At 45.0% G+C, this 19,876-nt stretch overlaps 1 protein-coding gene across 1 annotated transcript in view; it reads right to left on the bottom strand.

Moving 5' to 3' along the window:
- Nucleotides 1-4,710: 4,710 nt before the first annotated feature.
- The window catches only part of VPS26C (VPS26 endosomal protein sorting factor C), a 36,398-nt gene continuing 21,232 nt past the window's right edge, over nucleotides 4,711-19,876 (bottom strand). Inside the window, 5 exon segments of the mRNA XM_032797251.2 lie at nucleotides 4,711-6,081; nucleotides 7,725-7,877; nucleotides 8,235-8,385; nucleotides 17,234-17,281; nucleotides 17,283-17,309. Of these exon segments, the coding sequence (XP_032653142.1) occupies nucleotides 5,999-6,081; nucleotides 7,725-7,877; nucleotides 8,235-8,385; nucleotides 17,234-17,281; nucleotides 17,283-17,309 (462 nt within the window). The 3' untranslated portion in view covers nucleotides 4,711-5,998.

The following is a 19,876-nucleotide window of genomic DNA, read 5'->3' on the forward strand; positions in this document are numbered from 1 at the left end:
GTTCTTCCTGTAGAACTCCCTCCACTCCCCTGCTTCAATAGTCCTCCTCAGAGCATCACAGCCAGGAGGATGGTGAAGTACAGTGGTAGCTAAAAGTGGGGTCGGTTTCAAGAGCGGTTTTGGAAAGCATGCTTGAACACTACAATACCCAGTGAAACCTGTAAAAGTGGCCACACCTTCACCGAGCAACTGCCTTAGCTGCAGAGCCCACCCCAAAGCAATATCAGATGATATAACTCTTTACCTTAAAAGTCCACTGTTAAGTAACCCAGTTTTGTCAGCCTCATCCCTGCCAAATCTATAGGTTGATATGGTATAAATCCCTAGTGTGACAACACCCAACTCACTGGCTGTGCTTCTCTAGTCTCCCCCAACCCCAGGGGCAATCAACCAGCCACTTGCCCAGACAGACAGTACTTGCCACAGCCACTGCTCAGCCCCATGCAGTTGCTTTCTTCTGGCTCCTCTTGCACCCTGGCTCGAGGGGTGAAGATCAAGCCCCCTGCTAGGAATGAACTCCTGCTACTTCCAGGCAGGCCTGAAAAGAGGAAGATCCTGCAGATGGGGGGGATGGGAAAGCAATGCTAGGTTTTTGTGTATGCAAATATGCTGGGGGTTGCCAATACTGTGAGCTTTCAGGTTTTCCTCCAGGTTTAGAAGGAAAGCCCACCAGTCTGTACAGCCAATCCAAGCTGCTACTCGTGCTATGAGGCTTCCTTCCTCAGCATGTGGAGCGGGCAAAACTCCTTTTTTCCATTTCCCCACTCTCCCAATGCCTCCTTAAAGGGTCAGGAGTGATCAGCCCTGCTCCCCAGCACCACACCTTTGTGTGTAAGAAGCTTCCTGCTGCACCCCTGGCCTAGAGGCTGGGAATGAGACTCCCAGCTGCCCCGATCCCAGCTCAGACTCATGCAGCATCAGAAAGGAAAAAGGAGAAAAAAGCAGTTGGAGAGAGAGATGAGTGCTCATTATTATTGGAGGGGAGATGTCTGGATGGGTGGAGGGATTAGTAGTAATTGAAGCAGTAATTGGTGATGAGAGTGTGTTTCCAGCTCCTCTCCATTGTTGTGGGTTACAGAGTGTACTGTAACATGGCAGCTCCTCAGCCTAAGGGCCAGGGCCGGCTCCAGGCCCCAGCACGCCAAGCACATGCTTGGGGCGGCATGCCATGCGGGGCGCTCTGCCGGTTGCCAGGAGGGCGGCAGGCGGCTCCGGTGGACCTCCCGCAGGCATGCCTGCGGGGGGTCCACTGGTCCCGCGGCTCCTGTGGAGCATCCGCAGGCACGCCTGCGGGAGGTCCACTGGAGCCGCGGGACCAGCGGACCCTCCGCAGCCATGTCTGCGGGAGGTCTACCGGAGCCGGGGGACCAGTGGACCCTCCGCAGCCACATCTGCGGGAGGTCCACCGGAGCTGCGGGACTGGTGAGCGGCAGGGCGCCCCCCTACAGCATGCCGCCATGCTTGGGGCAGCGAAATGGCTAGAGCCGGCCCTTCTAAGGGCCCCTGCACAATCAGCACCTACCCTACTTTCAGTATATACAACTTTAGAATAGGCCTTGTTTCCTCCACAGTGTTGCCTGATATAAATGTGAGCTACTGGTTTTGCACTTGGGCATGGCCAGCAGTGCAGGTCCTTCAGTGACTAAGATAAGTGCATTCATTCATAAACATTTTTAAAAAGCACTTGTCACAACAGTATTTAAGACTTCACTACAGCAAGGACTCCATGCGTTCTGCAGCTGCAGACTTCACCTCTTGGTGCAGAAGTGTATTCCAGCATTCCAGAACTAAAAAAAACCAAAAAACTTTGAAAACTGCTCAATGCTACGTCCTGAATCTCACTTACTTGGAGAAGTCAGCTAGATAGGATAGGTCTTCTATTTGGAAACTGCAAAACAAGCATCAAAGAGCTAGATAGGATAGGTCTTCTATTTGGAAACTGCAAAACAAGCATCAAAGAGCTAGATAGGATAGGTCTTCTATTTGGAAACTGCAAAACAAGCATCAAAGAGCTAGCTGGGTATTTGCATTAAACATTTACTACAGCTGCTCTCCCTTGCTACAGTCTGAAGAATTTTTAAGGGTGGATTGCTGATTACAGATCTCATCCACTTTAGTTTTAAGTATGAGCCTTCTAACTAGTTCAGTTAGAGATTTCCTTGCTCTTAGAAAACTGTGACAGACCTAGCTACACAAGGCTAATCTATCCTTAAAAGGCAACAGCAGTGCACCTGCACTGCAGTAGCTCTTCAGTGTAGACACTGCCTATGCTGACAGGCAGGGGTTTTCCTGGGAGCGTAGGTAATCCCCTTCCTGAGGGCTTGCCCACACTTGAAACATTGCAGCTGCACTACTATAGCACTTCACTGAAGATGCTCCCCATGCTGACAGGAAGCACTCTTATTGGTTAGGAAATCCACCTCCCAGAGAGGCAGTAGGTAGCCTGATGGGAGAACTCTTCCATCGACCTAATGCTGTCTACACCTGCAGTTAAATCAGCTTAAATACATCACTCTGGGGTGTGTTTTTTTCACACCCTCAAATGATGTAGCTATGCAGATGTAGACCAGTCCACAGACTTGAAAGGGAAAATGCTACTTCACATATAATTTCCAGCTTAAAAGGGGAAGTCTGAATGATTACCATCAGTAGCTCACTTTAAAAGTCCAAACTGCTTCAGAATTCAGATAGGTTAGATACACAAAAAAATTAGTTCACTGCAAGCAACAGCTACCTCTCCTGAAATGAGCAGGACAAAACTTCATGGATGCAGACTTATGGTCATGAACTAATATGAAGGGCCATAGTCTAGAAAACTGGTTATGATTAACAAAATTTAGAAAAGGATAAAAAAAACTAGTTAGATTGTGATTTAATGATATTCCCCTAATGGTTGAAATAAAGAGATTTGTTTAAAGCTATTCAGTATTAATGGTTGTGGCTTAAGCGCTAGATCATAGTTGTTTCAGTGAAATCAGACAGTTTTGGGGACTTTCAAATTTGACCTATGGGATACTGCTGAAGGGCTTGAATTAATAGAAGATTGAGGGCTGAGGAAAAAGTCAAGAAGTCACAGCCTTTTCTGGATGCTTCTTACTTACTAGTTTTAATGCTGCTAGAAGTAAAGAAACTGTCACTCTATAGCAAGTCACATTTTAAAGTTGTTCCTCGGAATTTGACCAGCTCTGCTAACATGAGTATAGAGCAGAGTCATCAACTTCAATTCATGGTAAAGATTAGTCTGTCATAAAGCCCCAAACTCCTCTGTAGTGGTGAAAAGAGACTATGAAAAATGTAAATAGAGTACAGACGAGAGTCTCTGGGCTTCCACCAATCTCTAATTCTGTAGAGCAGAAAAACAATGTCTTAAAAAAACCCTGGTAATTTAAGGTTTTGGGGCCCACTAATTACCATCCCCCCACTCTCAACATGGGGACAAAAATCTATTGTTTATGCTGTAAACAGTACAAAATAACTGGACCATTGTGTTCAAAGATCCAAGCTAGAGTCTTTCATACCTGAACAATAAAGAAACAGATGCACAGTGAAGCACAAGGAAGGTAATATACGTAACTTCCTGCTAATCATAGCTTAGTTTTTGGAGGGCAATCTTTTCCCCCACCCTGCATCTTTTCAGCCAAATGGCTTAGTAAATGGAAGGGGAGGACTCGCGTGCTCTCTCTGCCCTAAGGAAAATAAACAGTGTTCCTTCCATTACATTGATATTACTAGCTGAAAGGGTATCATCCATGTAGCAAGATTAGCTGGGAGCTTTAACATGCTCTCCTCTCCAGCAGATCCAGAATAATCTTTATAGTTTGTCTCACACACTCCAGTAATGTCACATCTGAACAAGCACTTCAGTGGGATGATCTAGGTTGGCGTAGTCCTGCGCTGGAGGGTGTCGGTCAACTGTTCCTGCTGTGACAGTGCAAGGATACAATGCCAGTACTCTCTAAACTAAATGCAGGATTCACAGCAGTGTTATTTATACATTGTTTCCATTAGATGTTCATTACATGCTTACAAAATATCCCTAAAAATCTGTAAATTCACATGGCCATTTTGGTACTGGCCAACAGCAGGCAGTCTAGTACCATCCTGCCTGTTTGAAAGTCACAGACTTAATTTCCCCACCAAATTATCCTGTGATAATATTTCCAGATCACTTGCAAACACTGTTTTTGTGGTGGCTGAGGAGAGGATTTTGTAATTATTTAATGCCAACATGTTGTGCTGATACTCCAAATTGTTAAACTAGACTTTTAGAACTTCAAGTTTTTATTCCTTAAAATATGGAAATTGCTGAACAAGGATTCTGCCATTAGCCAGACCAGAGGCCTGAATAGCCAGCTGGAAAATTTTGCATTTTTCTGTTGGATCAAGGGAGGGGTAAAGCCAGAATCAGACGTTTTGTCAAGTGTCTTTACTTCAAGATTGAGTTAATGTTTTAGGCACCTGCTCATTTTGTTTTGCAGTGCCTCTTCCTCCTTTCCAGATGGTTTCATTTGCAAAAATACATTCAGAAAAAGCCCACTTTGCCTTTATACATATATTTTTCTTACGTTATCAAAAACACAGTTCTTCCACCCTACACCACCTCCCCAAAACAAGACAGTGTCCTGGTTTGGTTCCTGCTGTAGCAGTTTAAGCATGTCTACCCAATAAAGATGTGCTAACTGAAAAGAAAAAAAAAAAAAAAAAAAAAAAAAAGACTGGAATGGAAGGCTTTTATCAGCAAATAGTAAAAAATAATTCATTTCTGCCTGGAGCATTTCCCCTTCCCCATGCCCCCTTAACATAGTTATATCTTGACATATTCTGCAAATGTCAACTAAACCATTCAATGAAAGGGGAAGCAGCTAGTAACTGGCTCAGATAATTACCCATATAATACCATATTGCAGGCAAAACGTTAACTGGAGTGGTCAAAACATACATATGTTTATGCAGTCTTTAGTAAAGTATTTTACTTTGCAATAAAGTCAGGCACAGGAAAGAGCTAGTCTACAATGTAGCAGCCAAGCATACTGACAGCAGCTTTCATCTGATGCCTTTGTTGCCATAAGAGCAAAGTAAGGACCCACATTTTCACACCACAACTAGATTGTAGGTAAAGAACTCAGTTGTAGGTGGAAAAGAAATAAACGTGGAGTGGCTAATCAAGAGCAGGAGGTCTGGTACAACTGCAAGCTAGAACCTCTTTTGACAGTTTGGTCCTCTCAAAGAGTAGAACTTACGCAAATAACTGACCAAGCTAACTAGAATGTGATATTTGTATCAACTTTGTTACTATAAAAAGCTTTAGCTCTGAGGTTGTTCCCCTGATTAATGGATTCACTTCTCAATCTAAACTGAAACATACTTAGTTTCCTTTAATTTCATATTCTTTGTGCGATAATGCTCCAGTAACACTGTGTTGCAATTCTGAAGCATCATTCAAATGTCTCAAAGCGTCTCCTAAACATTAGGTCTCTCAGCATCCATATGAGGCAGCGGCTTAGGAAACATCTAATCTCACAGTCTCTCCTTCAAGGACCAATACATAGCAGGGCCTGTTAACTGTTTAGATACAAGGATCCTTATAAAGGAAACATTTAAAGAGTTGTCACAAGTGTTAAATTATGAATTAATCATAGAAACATACTGTGTGTTGTGCATGACAGGAATGTGCAAAAAACATCCCTTAAGGGTTCTTAAGAGAGAAAAAAAGAGAGAGAGAGAGAGAGAGAGAAAGGATGGCATGGCTGTTGAATTCAAAGAGATACCTGGCAGGAATCTCAGCAGAAAAGCACATTCATTAATAATATCAGAAGATAGACAAAGTGTTTGGTAAGAATTACAGAGAACTGCACTCCCTTCCAACAAAGAAGTCAATAGTGAGATGAGCAAATGTTTTAGTCCTTCAATTAAAATAAGCTTGAAGATATGAACTGAATTTCCATTTGGTAGCTGAAGAATTTCCTTGTTCCTCCATTAGTAATTCTCCTGTGGATATTCACACCCTGCAGAGCTTCAGTGGGAAATTTTCTGTGATGAGATGATCATCGTGCAGGAGGACAACAACGTTAACTTCGAACTCTAGGGGAAAAAGAGAGCTTTGGTATTAACTCAAATTGTACAGTAGAAACAATGATAATTCTGTGGCTCTTGCTCTCAGCTGCTTTCATCTTAGATAAATCTTTCAAGCTGTTTTTAGTGTTCTAGGATTATCTGTTGCTAGATGATTCAACACTGTAGAAAACAACAGGGCACTAAAAAAATGACCAATTTCTACAGCTTGTGTGTCAACATATACGTAGCTCCATAAAATATTTGACTAACTGCATTAGTGGTAGCCACCTCTCTAGCCATTAGTAGTTAGTAATTTACTGTTAGCATCATAGTAAGAAAAGTAGATCTTGAGGAGTAATTTGAAGGAGTTTAGGGTAGTGGTTCTGCAAACAAATCCATAGGAGGGCATTGCATATATAAAAGAGCACATATAAGAGAAGCACAAAAATGGATGATCAAAGTTGGTGAAGCAGAGGAGATGTAATTGGGGATGATACTAAAATACAAAAGTAGGAAGGAGCTAAGTTGTGGAGGGTCCTAAACGCAAGCACAAAAAGCTTTATGTAGTGGAAAAGCAGCAGCAATATAGGGGATAGATTCAAAAGAATGAAACTTACTTAGAACTATGGATTATGAAGATGATTTTAGCAGAAACATTTTGAATGTCCTTAAGTGGAAAGTTTGATGAGGTTGTCAGGAAGGAGGGAGGCAATTGTAATATTCAGGAGAGGAGAAAAGGACCTAGACAAGAGTTTTTGTGGTGTGCATTGATGAAGAAAATCTCGGCAACACTATGGAAGAAGTCGACAGATTTGGATATGGTCTGGCTGTGAGTCAATAGATGGAGTCACAGACAACCCCCAACTTCCAGGCCTGAGTGACTGGGAGAATGGCAGGTGTGTCAGTGATGGCAGAAAGGGATAATGGAAGGAAAGCATCACTTTTCAGCATTTTACCCTCCAAATTTCCTGCTGCTCTTGAGAGCTGTGGGTGTTCAGCATATTTAATCCCTACCGGAAACAGATCTTTGCCATTAAAACTGCTTCTCCCTGAGAATTTTCCTGGTTAGAACTAGTTTAGTTCTTGTTTAGACCACTTACGAAATCACTAAGAGTAAGACGACAGAATATGCTAGACAGAGAACTTAGTTTGAATGGAGACTGTTACAGCTAAAGGAATGGTATAGAAGTTTTTAATGAGACAAAGACCTGCGTCTGACGAAGTGGGTATTCACCCACGAAAGCTCACGCTCCAAAACGTCTGTTAGTCTATAAGGTGCCACAGGATTCTCTGCTGCTTTTACAGATCCAGACTAACACGGCTACCCCTCTGATACTCTGGTTTTTCTTCATGTCGCATAAATCTTTTCCCTAAAACTAGTGGACTGACAGACCTGGAGCCCGAGTCCTCTTTATCCACAACAGGTGCTGTTCAAAGAATGGTAGTGCTGATTTCCCCTCATTGCTCTGGTAACATACTTCAACCCTGGTATGGAACCACCTCTGTTGGTAAGAAGGTATCCTTGGCCTCCCGTGCAAAGCTGCTCATTAGTGCCAGTGGTGGTAGTTTGTAGTGTGGCCCCTTGCCCACCAGAAACCGAAATGAAACTAGCAGCTTGTTTCACATGGATTCTGAAGGTACCAATATTTCAAAAATATCTGGGTCCTTACCAACTTTGAAATTTGTAGTTTCCAGTGTAGGGCAGGTAAACAGCCTGGGAAACACCATGTATATTGGAATAGACAAGCTTCTACAGACATCCCCATCAGCAATCTGAATATTCTGAATCTCTGTAGCATCTCTAGCATAACCTTCAGCACAACCTGGAGAAAACAAGTATTAGGGTGAAGGAAGAAAAAGTAGCACTAATTCTACTAGAATGTTACCAAACATAATTCAAAGGCTGGAGGCATTAGCAAAAAAAAAGCAAAACAAACAAACAAAACAAAAAAAACCAAAAAAAACCACACCTCCCTTTTACCCATTAGAGCTTTGACTTTATGACTGTTTAAAAATTACATCTGAACACCCTATAAATTGATACTTTCTATATACAAAAAAGTAACTTTTGCCAATGATTTCTACTGCTTTAGACAAGTATGCTATGTCCATTTAGAATATAAATATTCAGATAACCAGTGTGGTATATTTAGATTTTAAATTTACATGAAACAACCTACCACAAGTTTCCACACGTACTAACTGTAGCTCAATACTTTTGACTGCAGCTTCTGCATTCTCCACCACCAACTCCCCAGTTAGCGGTTGTGTAATGATGCAGTTAGTTGAGTTGAGATGACCTTTGATGAAAAATTTTGGGAGCGAGGCTCTCTAAAAGTAGAGTGGGAAAAAAAGTCACATTGCTAATCATAAAGAGCACAGAGAAAGCTAAGTAGGCAAAACCACCTTTTGTGGAAAGAAGCAGCATAACAATTACTGAAGTACATAAAAACCCTACATTAAAAGAACATTAAGGTTGCAAAGTCAGGCCCCTCAAAAGTTAGAAAATGCCAGGATCAAGCTTCCCTGTGCAATGTTAATAGAGCATCCTTCAGCGCATGCATTGTGATACAGTCTCTAATTACATGGTAACTTTTTTTCCCCCACTAGGTCCCTGCACACGATGGACTGTGGATGAATCAGGATCTTGAGTGAAGGAGGCTGTTGCCTCTAGGACCCCTTTTTTATTTTTTTTTTTTTGTGGCAGTTGGGAAGTTTTTAGTGAATGAGGCAGGGGATTGCAGGGAGAGAAAGGAGGGTCTCAGTGTTAAGGTAGTTGAATACTGCCCTGAGAACTGATTACTATCCCCGCCTCTATCACCATATAGCTAAGTGATACTGGGCAAGTCATTTGAGCCAAAAGTGATTAATTGTGTGTTCCTTATTTTCTGGTTCCCAGCTTGAGATGCTGGGGTCTGATTTACAGAAGTGCTGAGCACTCACAGCTTCATCTGAAGTCAACGGGAGCTCCTGACTGCCATATTCCAATGACTTGGTTGGTTCCCAGTAAGGGAAATGTAAAAAAATAACTTGTAACCATTACTGAAGAAAACTCTTAACACAGCATCAACACAAACGAACAAGTGGCACGGCTGTCCATTAAACTGTTGCTTAGCATGTCAGGAATCAAAACTGACAAGAGGAAAGGAAGAACTACGACTAGTGGTGGAGCAGAATCTAAGGCCAGGTCTACACTGCGACTTTAAATCGGTTTAATGGCCGATATACCGATTTAACGCTGTATCCGTTCACATGACGTCGTCATTAATATCGATTTTACCGCCTCCTTAAATCGATTTCGGAACTCCTCCCAAACCACCACCCCACACCCCACCGCGCGCAGCTCTGCGCAGAACGCGCCCTGCACAAGATGATACCCTCTTTCCGTACGGGCGCTCCCACGCCCAGCGCCTCCCGCCGCTCATCGTCCGACAGAGCAGGGAGAGATGACCTCTGCGGCGGCCTCCAGCTCTCCCATGGCACACCAAAACAGGCAAATTAACATATTGGCAGAGGCCTACCACAGTTCAACGGTGCCACACAGACTCACACGACAGACCCCCGCTCCTCATTTTTTAAACTGTGGAGTCCCCCCACCACATCCACAACATAGGGTAAATCATTCCTCCGTACCACCTATCTTTCTATGTCACCTATTACATACTCTCCGAGCTGGTAGATGCCAGCAGAACATACCCCACTACACGCACCCTCCACCTGGATGGTAGACCAGAGGTTTTAAGCAATTCACCGACCGGCCACACATTCCGGGCCGCTAACCACACATCAGGCAACATTGCGTACGCCCAACCTGCAGCAGTAGATAGCAGACAGACGCTTAATGAGCCGGATCCAACTGAACTCTAGGGCATAGCCCATGACCGCATCTCCGCGGACAGTCGTTGGCCCTGAAGCACCTCCTTATGGTACCCCTGAGTCATTACCCCACTTGGACTTCATAGCCCCTGCCAATTAAATGAGCGCTGCCTCCAAGTGCATCCCCCCCGCCATACATCATTTTCTTCCCACAAGTTCTCTGTCTTATTCTAAGTCCTCCGTATCCCTTATACGCTCAGGCACAACGGGGAGGGATCCATAATGACACGGTAGCCACGCCTAGGGAAGTGAAAGCATCCCCACACCACGTAAACCACCACGACACACTGCTCGGTTCGATCTCTGTACAGGACTTGCCCTAACTATATTCTAGGCAGCGAAAGTTCCGGGTTGGTGACATGTGTCGCACACACCCGCTCTGGTCCGCATCGAACTCGCATAACAGCGAGTGCCGGTAACAGGAAATCCCCGAGAGCATTACGGTGACATTCATCTTCAACACTGTCCAGCTCTGACACCGACGGGTGGCGATGCAGTTCAAATGCAAATCGACTAGCCGACGGGAGAAGAGAAATAGTGTATCGCTGTAATGGTATGACAAATACTCTTTTATCAGAAGCTCCGTTAAAGAAGCAGGAAACATGCCAAATCCTTGAAAAATAAACGTACAGAGATACACCAGCGGTGCGTGACAAAGTAACGGGAAGCCAGCCTCAATACGGACTGTCATCGGAGGCGAGGAGGGGTAAGAGGACTACAGCTACGTTACCGTCTCACACAGGTCCTCTGAAAAAATAGTTGCATTTTTGGCTGGCGCGCCCAATGTCTGACGTAATACACGGTGTGTTGGCGTGGTTCAACTGAACAGCTCGTCAGTTTTTTCCCCGCTCGCCAGCAACGGTAAAAAATGAAATAAATAATTCCTTGAGTACTGTAAATGTCACCCTCTGTGTACTGAATGTTTGCTGGGCAGAAGACGCGATCCCTGTGCGGTGAAAGAGCATATCCGCTTCCTCTGCCCCTCGCCCAGGGGTAAAGGGGCGGCTGCCAGTAGATTGCTCCTGGTCTGAGGTGTGGCCGGGGCCTCCGGGTCGAAATGGAACTGAACTGTCCCTTTTTCCTGACAGTTGAAATGGTACAGAAACGCCTGGTAAACTGTCTTCATCTAATCACCTGGGGGCCTGAGCTTCATCAGACCCCTTCCTCTCCTTGCGTAAAGAAAAGATTCTGACACTGCTCTGGACTGTCATAGCCCATGGTGGCTCCCTCCCCCTCATCTTGATCTCAGTAACTACACTGTATTCTTATTCTGCATTCTTCCATAACATCATGCACAACTAAGGGTGGGGGGGCACTGCTGTGGTAAGCCCACGGTAGGTGGAAGCAACGGTTGCGTTACTCTGCCAGCGGCTCCCTCTGGCAATACTGAGCGGAGCAGGCTGCGCTGTGCTACACTGATTTCTACTACACTGTATCCTATTTCTTGTCTGGATCTGACTCTAGTTTTTATTAACTCGGTAAAGGGCAGGATGTGACCCAGTCCCAATGTGAGTTACCCATTTTCCTTTCAAAATTTACACAGGGTTACTGATCCGTTCTGTCCCATTTACTGTGAGTGTAAAAAAGGCCGCGAACTGGTAACAGTTTTCTACTGTTTCCAGTAAGTACGTACACCATCTACCACCCAGGAAAGGAGCAGAATTTTTCAAGTTAGCAATAATCACACCTCAGATGACTCAATGGTTATGATACTAGGCACTGTGTCAGAAGCTCTAATGCGCTACCTGCATATGCATGCAGATTCACCTCTGTCAGTAACATTCAGAAGTAAAAAGAGGTGAACTTATTGTAAGGTACTCAAAGAATTGCTTTATTAAACCTTTCATTTTCGATGCTGGGGAAGAGGACAGGAAACTCGAATAGCTGTTCCGTGAACCATAAAAGATCAGCCGTGTTGTAAGCTACAGCCACTGGGCGCTAAAGCCAAGAATCAAATAGTTTAAGCAGACTGCTGCAGGACTGAGTGGATAGCGGGAGTCCTCAGCGACCCCACTTCCTGTCCTCTCATGAATCCCCCGGCCACCTGATGCAAATGATTTAATGGTCACGGGGGTTTCTGAGGTAAACGTGTATCATTCCTTCTCCGGTGAAAAACATCAGCAGACAGTCCTTTCGCACATTTTCCCTGATATGCCCTTGTCAGATAACAATAGCAAGCAGCACTAGAAGACCGTCTTAGGCTTTTTGTTTTTTCCGCTCACCTATTATGTGTACTGATGCCCGTGGGAGACCAGAGGCGACACTCGAGCGCTACACACCAGCATTGCAATTGCTTTTGCAAGATGATAGCAGAGATGGTTTACCTAGTCGTTCTGTACCGTCTACTGCCAGAGAAAACTGCAATGAGCAATGAACGTTATCTCCTCCTTTCTCTCAACTGTCTACACTGCTATCATGGAGATGCCACCTTGGCTAACAATTCACCGGTGGCGCAAGCCAAAAGCAAACCTTGGGATAGACTCACTGGCCAGCTAGAGAGATCCAATCCTCCCTTAGGCTGTCTAAAATAGAGTCAGTCCGAACTACAAGAAGAGTCAAAAGCAGCACGAGACATCCTGTGGCGAGCGCTTACAGACTAACAACGTCTGTTAGTCTATAAGTGCCAACAGGATTCTCTGCGCTTTTACAATCGCAGACCTAAAACACCGGCTACTCCTCTGAAGGAAAGCAAGTGTATTAGAAAGACGCGCAGCTACTCCATGGCTGTATTGAACAGGGGTTTCTCGCCGCAAGAACCCGCACTCATGTGCCCTCACCTCTCTCTCCAACACCCTCTGCAGCTACCGGGAACAAAATGGGCCACCCACCCATTTCTGTTCATGCAGTCGGTGAGGACATACAAGAAACAGAAACATAGACTGTATGGTGACATAACCGCGGGGGTCACTTGGAGGCAGCCAGTCGTGCTAATGAACAAGTCCAGGCAGGACACTAACCAATTTAGAAAACCAAAGGGAGCGATTGGACTCTGCCCCAAGTGAGCCACTCCCAATTTGGGTTTCAGACATTGTCCACAGGGGCACTCAATGATAGCAATCGACACTAAACTGTGATTGCACTGGCCAGGTAAAACAGAAAAAAGCCTGAATCCCCGGGCGAACTTTTTGAATCATTTCCTAGATTTCCACCGTGAGGGTCAGCACACACACAGGTGACCCAACACGAGACGGCTCATTTGCACTCAGTACACAAAATGCAGTCTCCTGATAGTCGAAGAAGAGCGCCAAGCTGGACCACACAGGAGGTTCTGGATCTGATCGCTATCCTGGGGTGAGGACTCAGTGCCTCACAGCACTGCGTCCAAAAAAGACGAAATGAAAAAAGTTTTGAAAGAATTTCAAAGTCTATGGCTGAAAGAGGCACAGCAGAGTACCCCTTCAGTGCCCGAGGAAACTGAGGACTTAGACCAGGTTACCAGCAAAGCCAGAGATAAGCAAAACGGAAGGTCCAGGCTCGAGCCCGAAAACGGAAACTGCCTTCGCTCATGCGTGAGACTACATGCAATGTTTGGGTTCAAGCGCTACCATGCCCACCCCCTGTCCGTGATCAGACTTTGGGATTGAAATATCAAGTGTTTCTGAGGATGTAGCCGAGGGGAGAAGAAGGAGACACGAATTTGAGGATGAGATACCGTGGTGATGAGCACACAGCAGTCCGTAAACCCCCGAACAGCCACGGATCTTTTTGAGACCCAAGAATCCATTCGCCTGCGCTCGCCAAACGAGAAGCCCGACATGTGAAGCCGATGGAAAGCGACCTCCGGTAAGTGTCCCTTCATTCTGTACCAACACCGGATTAAAAACAAGACGGTTTTGGTAGATCGCATTGACACCAGGGCTTTGCTGCAGTCGTCGATGCCATTACGTTACATGGAAATTTTTCGTTACATGTCTGGGATGGAGTGAAAAATCCTCCAAATTAATGTCCATACAAATCGAAATGCGATGGAGGAACTCATAGAAAACCCTTACTTAATGAGAACATCTGGGCCAAACAGCCTTCTCCGTTCCCCCATATAGTTAGGTAACTTTCAACCTCTTGCAATTTATGCAAGACCATTTGGTACTGCAGGCATTGAAGGCATTGCAACCAGAAGCATTGCATAAACAAACGATCTGCCTCCCTGCGGTGCTTGTCAGGAGAGAGATATCATCCATGTACCTGTGTAGAACATCAGGAATGTACAGGGGGGCAGACACTGGCGAATTTGCTACTGGCCAGAAGCGGGGGGATGGCGAGGGATACAAGCGACGAGTTTTCAGCGTCTGGCAAGCAGGATTCTCCCTGCTACCAAGCAACGCGATGCGGGGGTGATGTAGGGGTGATCACTAGCAGTGATCGTATAATAATAGGAGCCATGCGCTGTTGGTGGATGTGAAAGAGGGGGTTTGGGCTTTGCAGCTCCTCTTAAACAGGAGCAAGCATCATATATACGAACTGTGTTATGAACGGCAGAGAATCAAAATTTAAAAAGCCTCACTTACCATCGCCGCGTGACGTACGTTTGGCCGTACTGCGTCTGTGGTGTGCCACAGCCAGTCACACAGACACTGAATAATAAACGCTACAAAATGCGACCTTGTATAGAGATCACATGTGCTCTGTAAGGTGGATAGTGTTCTAATGTGAAAGAGTACTATCATGCTCTGTAAAGGTATCTTTCCACATACTTATCACCCTGGTTGCCTCCCCATGCAGCTGCACATTTCTCAGAAGTCCCATGCCATCTACGAGGGTGTTGCTGTGATACGGCGGAGGAAGAACAAGAAGACGCGAGATGAAATGTTCACAAAATTATTGAAAGTAACACGCATGAGAGGATAAAACAGAATGATTGGAAGGATGTGGTAGCAAAGTACGGAACATGATGACGTCAAGGGCTCGGAGGCAACAGGAGAGCACAGCGTTGGGAGAATCAAGCGACGGTCTGCTGCGTTCTACATCGCTACCAAGCAAAATCCTACCAAACACACTAGGTGAGCTCTCGCGCAGCCGACAGTAGCAGTAGTATACTGCGCCCGCAGGCCCCTAGTATCCCCGAAGCCCACGTCCCATATCTCCCTCACCCAGACGTGTAAGAACGCGTGGTGGAAGGCTTTCTGCAACCGCTACTCCTCACACAGCCCTGCAGAGTTCAAGGAAAAGGCTGTTAATTACGCTCACATAATGTGCTTAGTAGCCCTTCCTTCCCCCCTCCTTCCAAAGCACAAGCAGTCAGGGACAGCCTTCCTAATTCTTCTGCCTTTTTTAGTTCCTTTGTAATAACAAGATCACACGAAAGGGGAGGGTGGGTTGCTTACAGGGAAATCTAGTAAGGAAAACTCATGAATTTTTAACAGATGCATAATTAACTTTTAATGAAAATATAGGATTTTAAACGATACAGAATTATTTCCTTCGCCAACTTGTAATCGAAAAGGGGAGGGTGGTTGCTTACACTGAATAAGTCCACTCAAGTGCGGAGGGTTCATCAAGGGGAAGCAACAGTCCACACCGTACCCTGGGCCGTGCTGAAACTTGTTTTCAAGGCTTCTCTGATGCGCAGCGCCTCCAGTGTGCTCTTCTAATCGCCCTGGTCCTGGCTGCTCGTACTCAGTCGGCCAGGTGATTTGCCTCAGCCTCCCCACCCAGCCATAAATGGTCTCCCCCTTAGTCTCACAAAGATTGTGGAGCACACAGCAAGCAGCATAGCAGCGGAGACATTGGTTTGGCTGAGGTCTGAGCGCGAGGTAAGTAATGAATCGCCAGCGACCCTTTAAACGGCCAATGCAACATCTACCACACCAACCTCAGTCTTTGCAACAGCTCCACAGTTCAGGCTGCCAGACCTGTATTGAAGCTCCTGAGACCACTGTCCAGGAGTGCCACAGTGTAATGGCTCATGAAGCCATGGCACAAGGGTATAGCGGGTCCCGCCAGAATCACTAAGGCATTGAACATTCCAACGGAATTTTCTGGTGTGGGAAGTAATTCCCTGCTGCAGCGTTATAAACAGACTAGTGCTCCGCAAAGACCGAGCGTCATGAACCTTCCTGGCCATCTCACGTGAGGTGGGTGGCCCTCTGTGGTCACCAGTGCTTGCAGCACCATTTGAAAAGTACCCCTTGCGGTTCACGTACTGGTGCCGTGGTGTCTGGGGCCAAGATAGGGATATGGGTTCCATCTATGGCCCCAACCACAGTTCGGAAAACCCATTGGGCAGCAAAGCCATCCACTATCACCTGCACGTTTCCAAGAGTCACAACCTTTCGTAGCAGCAGCTTAACGATTGCTTTGGCTTACTTGCATCATCATGCAGCCCCACAGTAAGTTTTGCCCACTCCAAATTGATTCCCCGACTTGACCGGTAGCTGTCTGGCGTTGCAAGCTCCAGAGGGCTATTGCCACTCGCGCTTCTCCACTGTGAGGCTGCCTCATGTTTGTATTACGGCGTTTCAGGCAGGGGAAAGCATGACTCACAAAGTTCTAAGAGAAGTCGCTCTACGCATGCGAAATTTCGGCAGCCACTGCGACTCGTCCTCACAACCACGAGTCAAAACAATGCGGTCCCACCAGTCCTGTGCTGTTCTCCCGTGCCCAAAATTCGGCGTCAATGGGTAGTAGATGCCCGGAAATCCCGTAATAGCATAGCTACCAAAACGCTGGGGCCAGCGGTTATGGAGAATTCTGCCTCCATCTTCGTCATCGCTGTCCGCGTGTGCCGCCTCAGCAATAGCTGCCTCCTCCTCTCCTCCTGCCTTTGCAGTCATGTTCAGTATAGTCAGCAAGAGTAACGTGAGGTGTTGACAACGGTCAGGATACCGTTTGTGATCTCAAGGGTCCGATGATTGCCTGCTGCTATGGCGTTTGCCAATGCACTCCGCGAAAACGTGCCAAAGGGTTGTCTGCTGCCCCAACAAAGGGAGGGGTGAGGCTGTACCCAGCACCACCCGGGCAATGTTTTCTGGCCCATCAGGCACTGTGCTCTCAACACGGAAGTGGGAACTATGGATAGCTGAGAACAGCTACCCACAGTGCAACCGCTCCTGAAATCGATGGTAGCCGTTGGACCATGGACACAAGCAATCGATTTGTGATCGCATTATAAGTGGACCACGCAAAACGTTTCCAAGTATCATAGGTTTAGATAAATCGGTTTAAAATCGTAACCTACTTCGAAATAATCGTGCAGTGTAGACGTAGCCTATGTAGTGCACTATCGCACTCCTCACACCAGTTCACACTAGAGTCAAGAAGAATCACCCAACACCACTGAAGAGCATTTTTAAAAATAAAATGTTACCTCCTTAACATTGTGTAACGTTTCAGGTGTAATTGTAAAGTCCACTGGGGCTTGGCATCAACACTCCTTTCTGAGGCTATAATGTAATGAAAAGGCGTATTGATATTGGATACTCAGTATATAGAGTTTACATGTAATGTTACACACACCAAATCATGAAAAGAATTCCCTTCCATATCCCCATTACTTGCAAGACTGGCTTAGAAGCTGACCTAATCATTTACAATTGTCTAAACTTGAAATATAGCTCTTAGAGAACTAGGTGTAATGTCTTTTAATAGAAATTGACCCATTTCATGTAAAGTCCATAAACGTATTCAGAGAAACAGGACATGATCATGACATGGACCAAAGACAAGTAACCAGGTGTTACAAATAACCCACATTTTGACATTCTAATCTGGATCCTGAATATACCAAACGAGCCCTTGCCAATTACTGCAATAACCCATGACAGGAAATGCATTACTAGGCTACTGGCGCCTGCCCTGGGCATGTTGTGTGGGCGAATCACAAGATTAAGTGCTCTAATACCAACAGCCTACTCAAATGCACACCTTGCCATGCTGTTAAAGTAGGGCTCTGATTTTATCATATCAGTATTGCTTTATTTAATCTTTTTTTTTTTTTTTTTTTTAAGTTTTGTGAGATCTGATGCAATGTGTCCTTCTAGTAGCACTCAGCCCTCCTAGTAAAAAGATTTGAGAAAATAGTAAGGGAAGTTATATATGCACTCCCTCTATTATCTTGAGCATATTGATTGTTTTTCTAACCGCCTCTTATCTGAGGTGCCCTCCCTGCACTATTTGAACTCCCTACCATCACCCAGTGAGAGCTCTTTCAGATGCAGGTTATAGCACAGTGCTGTTCTCAACTGACTGGGTCAGAAACTCAGCTGGTGTAATTCAGTGTTGTTCCACTGATTTTGCCAGCTGAGGACCTATGTTATCTTTTTGATTTTTTTTTTAAATCTATATTTGGAATATTTCAAAACCTCCTAGTTTAGCTTTTACAATAGAAAGTAAGTTTAAAGTGATTTAAAAGGCCCTGAACTGCCGCTGAAATGGCAGTCTGGCACCTTGCACAGAAAGGACAACGTAACTGTCATTTTAATCTTCAGTTAACTGCCTCTCTTCACCCTCATGCCAACGAGGCGCCTTATCTTTGTTGAGCTCCATTCACATTTCAGCAAAGCTTCCATTTAAAATAAGTGTAAGGATTTTTTGTGTGCCAATCAGTGATGAGGGTCCCCACTGTGCACTGTCGGGAGTTGGTGCAGTGCTGTATCATCATCAGAAGGCCCAACTTGAACTCTGCAGTTGTTTTACTCTCCATTACTTTGTGTAGATAGTAGTTTCTTGTGTATAACAACTGCAAAACTGGGAAACTGCCAGCCATAAACAAACACATTCTCAGTTATGGGAAAATACAGTTGACAAATTCTGGCAAAGGAAAGAAGGTTAAAGGAAATAATATTGTGTACCGACAGTGAGAATTATATATACAGTAGAACCTCATTAGTTCACACTGACTGGGAGATTCATGGTGAATTATTGAATTTTGTGAACTAATGAGTGCTATACTCTGAATAAGAAATAAAGCAAGCATATGGCGTAATACATAAGCTGCTCATTATTTTGACAACTGTGGCTTATTTATAATACTTCAGAATGTACTAGTTAACGTAGCATATTACGATTTTTCATTTTACAAAATGTAAGAACAAGATCTCTATAGTGTCTTGCTATTAAATCTTTGCTGACATGAGCAATTTTTGTATATGTTATCGAAGTTCTACTGTAAGAGTTTTCATTACTGATGATGAGGGGAACAAAACATCTTTAAGTATATTAGCGCTCTTCTTATAGAGCTCCTTATAGCTCAGCATTATGTGTATTCTAGCAAGTTTTGGGTGGAAGCAAATGTATTTTGCTTGTTACGTTTGCGCAGATTATATTGCTTATACATGTGCTCTGCACACATCTAATCAATACCAATCACAGTTGCACCCATTTTACTGAACATGTTCATGATGAAAGGCAAAAGCAGTTCATGCCATACAGCTAAAAATGTGAGCCTTGATTCTGCAATAAATTCCACACAGGTACAAGGGTCCACTTGCACAAAACTAATTGCAGAATCAAGGCATTAGTTACAATAGTCATTTCTGAGCCCACTACTATCTGTGAACAACTTGATAAGAACACCAGCTTTATGTGGTCCCTATAGGTATGTCTACATTGCAATTTAAAAAACCCACGGCTGGCCGGTGTCAGCTGACACGAGCTTGCAGGATGTGGGCTAAGAGGCTGTTTAACTGAGGTATAGACATTTGGCTCTGGGAGCCCCCAGAGTTCAGGCTCCAGCCCAAGCGTCTACACTACAATTAAACAGCACCTTACTCTGAGCCCAAGTCAGCTGACACAAACCAGCCACAGGTGTCTAACTGCAGTGTAGACATATTCTAAGAGGCTGTAAACTTGTCTCCAACTAGATGCAGTCCTATTTCCACACCTAGAGTAAGGGACCTAAATCAATAATTTAGGCATCTGAATACAAGAGGCTTGATATCTTCCCTTCACAGATGCTGAGCACCCAAAGATATCAATCTCCAATGGGAGCTCTGGATGCTTAGCACCTGGG

This window comes from Chelonoidis abingdonii, chromosome 1 (assembly GCF_003597395.2).
Source record: "Chelonoidis abingdonii isolate Lonesome George chromosome 1, CheloAbing_2.0, whole genome shotgun sequence".
Classification (NCBI taxonomy): Eukaryota; Metazoa; Chordata; order Testudines; family Testudinidae; genus Chelonoidis; species Chelonoidis abingdonii.